The following is an 8,899-nucleotide window of genomic DNA, read 5'->3' as shown; positions in this document are numbered from 1 at the left end:
ATAATGAAAGATTATTCGGCAAATCTCCTCTCAAAAAAAAGAGAGAGAAGATGCTCTGACAAAAAGATCACATTGCCAAAATTAGTCCAGGACAGCTCACACGGATGAGAGCTGAGAAAAGAAGCTTGAAGAGGAATTTGACCTGACCTGCAAAAACCCAACGAGTTTCCATTTCCAGCCAAGGAGGAAAAACTTTGCGGCTCGCCGCGGCCTCAAAACCCTAGGGCCCAAACCCCTCCGCCGCATCCCGGCCGCACGCCCGCGGATCCGACGGCTCAGATCGCCCGGCCCGTTGTACTTAACACAGCCGCCTTGCTTCCTTCTCTTCTTCCCCCACGAGAACACACACGCGCGCACGCATTGGTAGCTGCGAGGGTGAGAGAGAGAGAAAGGGGGGACGGAGCTCGAATCCCTCCCGAATCCGGGCCATTTCCGGCGGTCTGCGGGCTGTAGAACGACGCGCCGCGCCTGATTCGGCCGGTCCGGGCAGGAAAGGTCGGTTCTTGGCGCTCGCCGGGTTCCTGGGGCGGCTGTTTCCGGGGTGAAATCTTGGGTTGGGGTCGAGGACGGCGGCGGGTGCGGTAATGGCGGCGGGGTTTTAGGGGGATAAGGTTGCGGAGATCTTGTTTCTCTTCGTTTGTTCGTTTGGTGTGGTGGTGGGGCTGTTTCTTGCTGGCGGCGGCGGCGGCGGTGATCGATCCGATGGTGACGGAGATGGCGACGCGGGGGGGAGGGGATGCGGTGTGCGGCGGCGGGGAGGAGGGGGAGCGCGGGGACTTCGAGCTCTTCCGCAGCGGCTCGGCGCCGCCCACGGTGGAGGGGGCCATGGCCATGGCGTCCGGCGGCGGCGGCGAGGTGCTGCTGGACGACGAGCTGCGCGCCGACCCGGCCTACCAGAGCTACTACTACTCCAATGCGCACCTCAACCCGCGCCTCCCGCCGCCGCTGCTCTCCAAGGAGGACTGGCGGTCCGCGCAGCACCGCCTCCGCTCCTCCTCCTCCTCCTCCGCCGGGCTCGGCGGGATCGGCGACGGCCGGAGGGCGCCCGGGGACGGGCTCGTCGGCCTGCCCGGGATCGACCACACCCGCCAGCGGGCCTTCTCCGGCATCTTCCAGGTGGTGCTTCCTTCCTCCGAGCAAACAAAGATCTCGTTTTTCATCTTTCGTTTTCAGCATGCTATTATTAGTATTGGTTCAGCAGTGCTGTGTGCTATCACTTGCGAGTGAAGTGGACTGAAAAATACTGGGGTGTGCGGCGGTCAACTGAATAGTCCAAGTTCATAGTAGTAGTTCATACAGTATGTGTGTATGAACTGCCAGTAGTTCACACCTTGCAGGTTGCAGCTGGCTACCTCATACGGTTAACTGAATAGTGCGAGCTCATACACCATGAGCCTAGTCTTGCTCCTGCAGCTGTTTGATTTGTCGATTGGCTGGAGGCATGCTTCTCAGTGTGATTTGAAGTGGCATATATAGGAATGTTCTGTACTCATAGCTTGCAGGGGTGGCGCAGAAGGGCGACTATTCAGTTTCAGTGCTGGATTCTCAGCTAGCGTTTCTTACTTTCGTAACATTCGCTTGGATGGGTTATTGTAACTGTTATCACCAATAGAGTAATAGTTCCTGATTAACCTCTCTGAATTTACTGGATCATGAGAGATATTGTCTAGTGCTTCACATTGTTTCACTTAAATGAAGCTGTTTGTGCATCCATGCGTCGTCTTATCCGCTGTGACCAGCAAGTACTTGTTCTAGCAAGTTTATTTCAGTTTGTGATTTGTGTTGGATGGACCAATACCTGCATTAGGCAAGTAGAGAGAAGCTTCCAAACTTTCACCAGTAGTATATACTACACTAATCCTGATCATGTTCATGGACCATCTGTCCTGGTTCCATGTCACAACTGCAAACAATCTAATGTGACCTTTTGGCCACTTCTATTTCTCTTCAGTTTAATACTATTATTATGCAAGGCAGCTTATCTGATCTGTACCAATTTGCTGTAAATGTTCCAGGAGGACTCGAATCAACGTGACATGGATAGACAGGGTGCCAACCACAACCGCAATGACTTCCTGGATTCTTCTGGAATGCAGTATGCTCTACATCGCGAGACTGGAGCTATGAGCGGCCTGCAGCGTGAGAGCAATGAACAGACCATGGCTGATATTCGGAACAATGAGTTGTCATCACATGCATATGCGTCTATTCTGGGACCCTCACTCTCTAGAAGTGCATCCCCAGACCCTGAGCTGGTGAGGAGGGTACCTAGTCCGTGCCTGCCTCCAATTGGTGTGAAAGTCGGCGCTTATGATAAAAAGAGTAATGGTGGCTCCTCTTCTTTCCGCCGCAGTTCATCTGCTGTTGGTGAACCTGATGATCTGGTGGCTGCTCTATCTGGGATGAACCTGTCATCGTCGAGAGCTGGTAATGGGCAAGCTATGGACCAGTCTAAGCTCTACCAGGATGTTGATAATGCCAATAGGTTCCTTTTTGATCAAACAAGTGGCAATCAGCAGCACTCCTTCATGAAACGTCCCGAGCAAGGACATTTTAGGGCACCTGAGGGGTATTCGGCTAATTCTTCTATGATGAGAAATCAGATGAATGGTGGTAACTTCACATCATCTGACAATTCCTTAGTTGGATCCGGCTATGCTTCGCCTAGGATTGGCGCAAGGTCCCCAGGAGGCACTTTATCTTCTAGGCAAAATTTAGCTGGTGCATCCAACTACCTAGGTTACAATGGAGTTGGAAGTCCGACTGGAGCAGCTTCTCTTCAAATGCCTATCGATCCGTTATATGTTCAATACCTTGCTGCCCAAGTTGCAGCCAGCTATGATGATCCTTTCATGGCCAGTGGACATCTAGGAAGTTCATACATGGATTTACTTGGTCCTCAGAAGGGTTGCCTTAGCCCACTGCTTCAGTCACAGAAGAACTATGGCTGCTATGGAAATCCTGGGTTTGGCCTTGGTTATGGCGGTAGCCCTTTGACGAGTCCTGTTCTGCCCTCTTCACCTGTTGCATCTGGTAGCCCACTTAGGCACGGTGAACGCAGCATGCGCTTTGCATCAGGCATGAGAAATTTTGGGGGTTCTTTTGGTTCGTGGAATCCAGACCTGGTTGGAAAGATGGAAGGAAATCTGATGCCCTCGCTTCTGGAGGAATTCAAGAGCAACAAAAGCAGAACTTATGAACTCTCTGAAATAGCTGGGCATGTCGTTGAGTTCAGGTACACTTCTGCATTAAGTATATGTGATCATTAGTATGACATAACAGCATGCAAACTGTAACACGCAAGTGCATCATACAGTTAGTGTTACTTCCTAGTCAATAGTCGGAGCTATTTCTTTTATGGGAACAAGGCATGGCATGAACTGCTATACTGCATACATGAAAAAATATATACGGATACATAAATTAGGAATATTAAGAGTAATGTTTTCTTGCAGATTGTTTCTACAGCCTAGTGATAACTATTAAGAATACTCCCTTTTTCTGCATATGCATTGTACATCTTTAGGCCAAATACCCAACAGAAAGCACAGTAATCCTCCTTTGCTTGTTCTGTTCACTCAAATAGTGAAAAGTGTTTTGGCCATTCCATTTTAGCAAACATCTAGCAATATGTTTCTATGCCCCTCTCAAATGTGCACGTGTGCGCGCACACACATACTGCACAACGATGAGCAAAATTATAAGACGTAATGCTGATCCGACTATGTACATAATGCCCAGTGTTTCTATTTCTGCTGCTCTATGGACATCTTTGTAGTGTGCAACACGCATGGACATAATGCATTATGACACCTAACAAAATCCCCAGCGTGTCTAGTTCTGCTGCTCTTTGGTAAATTTTAACAATGTTCAGCTTTGTATTGATGATCCCTGTCTTAAATACTTGTTTCAAAGGGGGTAGGTCTATTCTGCAGTTTGCACGACTTTGCACTGGGTACCGCCCCCCTTAATTACTGCTGATTTCTTACTCGTGATTGGAAGTATGCAGAACTGTAAGAGATATATCTTCTTGTATGCTTATTTAGTTTACCAACTATTGAATATTTTGTAGTGCTGATCAATATGGGAGCCGATTCATACAGCAAAAGCTTGAAACAGCTAGTACTGAAGAGAAGGACATGGTTTTTTCAGAAATTATGCCTCAAGCTCTCACATTGATGACTGATGTATTTGGAAATTATGTCGTTCAGAAGGTATGGGAAGCTAATTTGTTTGAGGTGATGGCCTTGACTCTAAGTATATGGTACTTATCCTTATGGTCTGCCTTCTGTCCAGTTTTTTGAGCATGGAAGCACTACTCAGATAAAGGAACTCTCTGATCAGCTTATTGGGCGTGTCCTTGCTCTTAGTCTTCAGATGTATGGATGTCGGGTTATACAAAAGGTGCTTATCAACATATTCAAGTTAATTTTATCTGATAAGTAGGAATTTCTGATTTCTAGACTTCTTGCATGGGCGCATTTACAATGACCATCTTTTTTATGTATTCCCATAGCTTGTTGAGGTTAGGTATACAGTTTTATCAATCATTGAAATAATTGTTAGTATGACTATGATTACTAAACCACCTCTTTCCACTAGCATATACAATAGAGGATTTCTGGAGCAAACAATGTAGCTGTTATTTCAGAAGGCATCAATGTGCAGTTTAACTTGTAAACTGTCGCATGATCCTTCTCTGCTTAACCATACCCTCGTGTATATATACTTACAACTATGTTAAACCTTTTGCACACATACCTAAATACATAGATGGCTGGAAGAGTAAAGGCAACTTGAGTCATTTGATGATACATGTGTGCAGGCTATAGAGGTTGTGGATTTAGCTCAGCAGACTAAAATGGTTGCTGAGTTGGATGGGCATATCATGCGCTGTGTACGTGATCAAAATGGTAACCATGTAATACAGAAATGCATAGAGTGCATCCCTCAGGACGTTATCCAGTTCATTGTCTCAACATTCTATGGTCAAGTTGTGCTGCTATCCACTCATCCCTATGGTTGTCGGGTTATACAGGTATGCTAATACTGCATAGCACGCCCTTGAAAAATTCATTTTGAAGTTTACAATTAATATTTCATAATCTACCTCGCTCATTATCATGTAAATTACCAGAGGGTGCTGGAGCACTGTGATGATCCCACAACACAGCAGATAATGATGGATGAGATTCTGCAGTCTGTTTGCTTGCTGGCTCAAGATCAATATGGTAACTATGTTGTTCAGGTGAGTACCACACACATCTTTTCGAACATTCTTGCATACATTGAACTTGTCCAAGCTTCTACGCTGCTTTACTACTCTGCGGTGTAATGTAGTCGGCTATTTTGTGCAGTATCATCTGAAGGTTATCATGTTGTTTTAATGCTTGAAAATTACTAGTAACTGCATGTTAGTTTTCCTTTTGTACTCCCTCCATTTCTTTTTATTCCGCATATTAGGTACCAAATTTATATTAGAAAATATCAACATTTGCAGTACCAAATAATCCAATATGAAAATATACTCCATGATGGATCTAATGATATTGATTCGGCATTGTGAATGTTGATATTATTTTTTCTATAAACTTGGTTAAACTTCAGATAGTTTTGACTTAAGACAAACCTAATATTCTTATTGATTACTAAGATGTGGACTTTTAGTGGCATCCGCAGGCTGCCACACTGATCTTTCTGCTTACTGTTTGCTGTTTTTTGATGAATACTGAGATCTGGACTTTGCACTCTCAGTTCTGTGTTTTTTAACCTTTTGTTCCCATTTTCACAATACTTTGTTTCTGACAATGCTTGCTGAACTTTTACAGCATGTTCTGGAACATGGCAAGCCACATGAGAGAACTGCTATCATTGACAAGTTAATTGGGCAGATTGTGCAAATGAGCCAGCAAAAGTTTGCTTCAAATGTCATTGAGAAGTGCTTAGCTTTTGGTAACCCTGTAGAGCGGCAGATCTTGATTGGTGAAATGCTTGAGTCTACTACTGAAAGTGAACCTCTTGAGGTCTGCGTTCTTTCAGCATTTTTTACCAAGCTCCCAAGAGAATCTACATGCCAAATATTTGTTAACCTTGCTGATCTACATGCATATGTCCTTGCAGGTGATGATGAAAGATCAGTTTGCAAACTATGTGGTGCAGAAGGTGTTGGAGACTTGTGATGACCAGCAGAGAGAGATGATCCTTACAAGGATCAAAGCTCACCTGAACACACTGAAGAAATACACCTATGGGAAGCACATAGTCGCGCGTGTAGAGAAGCTAGTTGCTGCTGGAGGTATGTTTTGTCATAAATATACACAGATTCAGCATGAAGATCTTACATATGATAACCATATGTCTGTCTTGCTCTTGTGGATGCAGAGAAGCGCCAGGGGCTTCAACCAGCATGCACCGCCGCCTGAAGGCGGGGACTATGCAGTTGTACAGCTAACAGTGGCTAGGTTTGCGCTCGCGTTTCCCCCCAACAACCGAAAACCCTATAAGATCGACTAGTAATGGTACCGGCATGAATAAGATACAAATCTTGGTTGCACTGGAGAGAGTGTACATTCTGTAGCTGAGGAAGCAAAGACTAATCTGAGAGACTAAGCTGTAAAGAGGAGGAAGAGGGTGGAGTATGTTTGAACATGTTACTCTGCTCACTGTACAAATTTAGCACTAGAGAAGAGAAGAGAGTGAGAAAGCTGTTAGCTGTCGTAAAAATGTCCGAGTTGAGAGCCGCTACTTTTTTAGTTATCCTGTTGTGTGTCTCGTGTCGATAGAAGCAAACAAACCATGATGATGGCTTGCTGTTGTTGTAAGATAAAACTCTTTTCTGCAGTTTAAGCTGAAGTTATTAGTATCAGCTTTGCTGAACCGTTGAACAGTTCCCTTGTATTGATGGAGTGTGCCTTCTGTATTCTAATCCAGGATGATGATATGCATGAGTTAGTTTATGTTCTTGTAATTTTTTTCTTCCACCAAGATTTCTGGTGTTTGGTATTTACTGCCTAGCATAACTCATATCTGTAGGATCTGAAGTATATTGTGGTGTGCTGTAATGCTAGTTTTATCATCGGTCAAGTTTGATCAATTCTTATGACAACTAGTTACTGTTTATTGCTTGATTTTAAAACCTTGCAAATAAATTTGGACGTAGCTCAAATGGTAAGAGCATGTGTAGGCTATGCACATCAGATAAAATGTTCTACAATTTTTAAATGTATCTTGGCATTAATAAACTATTTAATATACATTTCTTGTGCACTTAATATGTTTGGCTGTGCACAGTAGTAATTCTAGGGCAGAGTAGGAGGGTAGGCTCAAAGAAAGTAACTGAGCTAAAATGGTGGCGATGAACTGTCCATACTCTTGTGTAATTCAAATTTGCACATCAATAGTCTTGTGTGATTCAAATTTGCACATCAACATGGAATGAAAAAATCTTAAGGGGGCCATGCTTTTTGCCATTGGAATAAGCATTTTGAGATCATATCCAAAACTTGTATTCTTTTTTCATAAATTTAAATTTCTCATAAACCTGTTTAAGAAACACAGCCCCAACATAATCAGCTATTTTGATCATGGACACATCTAAAAGCAATGTTGTCCCCACGAGCTTAGGGCATTCACCAAATCAACCCCCAAGACCAATTTGTAGCCCGACGTTCCTCATTTGTTTGAAAGGCGGACAAGTGGGACACAACAATTTTTACTTCTTGTTTGACACGAGAAAAATCTAAATTGCACTCCGTGAGAAGGGAAGAAAAGGAGTTTGATTTCTCTCATGCGCCAGGAAAAAGATAATGCGTCGTGCGAGTGTATCATGGTACACAAAGAAAAACAAAGGGACGTGGACAATATTTTATTAATTGCAAGGATAAAAAATACAATTTCCAATATTACGCTCCATGGCCTACTAGCGCGGCCAGTCTGGCTGTAGCGATGTGCGGTCTCGTTGTTCCCGGGGCCTCGAAAGGCCAATGGCTGAGAATATTACCCTACCGCCTGGTTAAACGCCCAATGTTGTACATGCCCTACTAAAGCTCACTATTTACCGCACATGACACTTGACCTCTATTTCTTGAATTTTTATATTTTTGGTATTTTCCTGAATTTTTTATTTTAAAAATCCAAAACGGCCTGTAGGGGCCGAACGACCCGACATGCCAAAATGGCCTCCTCAGTGGGCCGTGTTGTTTCATGCCCCGATGGGCCGGCCCCTTGCGGCAGGCAAATGCTGTGCCAGGCCTGATGGTGGCGTACGCACAACCTCGGCCCAATAGTCTGGAGACAGACCGACGCACAACCTCGGCCCTAACCTTCTCATATCCACATTATATCTGGCCAAACGGGCCGATTTTTTCGGGCCGGCCCGGCCGCACGGCGGCACGGCACGCGACGGGCCAGGCCCGGCACGGGCTAATCGTGTCGTGCCAGGCACGAGGCACGCACTGGGCCGTGCCTGGGCCGCCACCCTCAGCCCGCGTGCCAGCACGGCACGGCATGAATACTAGCGGGCTGGCCCGTGGCACGGCACGGCACGCAGCACGGCGGCACGACCCGATTGGCCCGCTCGATCATTGGGGGAGCGGGGGAGGAATCCTGTCGGCTGTCGGGGGGTAGCGACACAGCATCACAGCGGGCAGCGGGGCCCAGACGCCCAGTCCTCGATCGATGGGGGAGCGGGGGGCTCGCTCGGCTCGACACCCAGGCGAGGCGACCGTTGGGAGGGGTTTAGGGGGAGGTTAGGGTGGGTTTAGAGCGGTTTAGGATAGGGTTTGGGTATTTATTTAAGAAAATTCATATATTCGAAAATTTGATCGTTAGAGGGTCAAATTTGTCCGAAAAATGACCAAATTTTTGCTATAAATAAGGCTGCCCAGCCCACATATTTCTC

The 8,899-nt window shown here is 45.7% G+C and overlaps 1 protein-coding gene across 1 annotated transcript; it reads left to right on the top strand.

Moving 5' to 3' along the window:
• The first annotated feature begins 338 nt into the window (after positions 1-338).
• LOC109783599 (pumilio homolog 1) lies at positions 339-6,967 on the top strand. The gene is made up of 9 exons (XM_020342191.3): positions 339-1,116; positions 2,016-3,235; positions 4,073-4,214; positions 4,297-4,404; positions 4,826-5,038; positions 5,138-5,248; positions 5,829-6,023; positions 6,121-6,295; positions 6,382-6,967. Exons 1-9 carry the CDS (start codon positions 703-705, stop codon positions 6,420-6,422), a joined length of 2,619 nt encoding a protein of 872 aa, XP_020197780.3. The 5' UTR covers positions 339-702; the 3' UTR covers positions 6,423-6,967.
• Positions 6,968-8,899: the final 1,932 nt, after the last annotated feature.

Source organism: Aegilops tauschii, chromosome 1 (assembly GCF_002575655.3).
Source record: "Aegilops tauschii subsp. strangulata cultivar AL8/78 chromosome 1, Aet v6.0, whole genome shotgun sequence".
NCBI lineage: Eukaryota > Viridiplantae > Streptophyta > Magnoliopsida > Poales > Poaceae > Aegilops > Aegilops tauschii.
The sequence above is the reverse complement of the archived record's forward strand: the minus strand, read 5'-3'. Positions and strand labels throughout refer to the sequence as shown.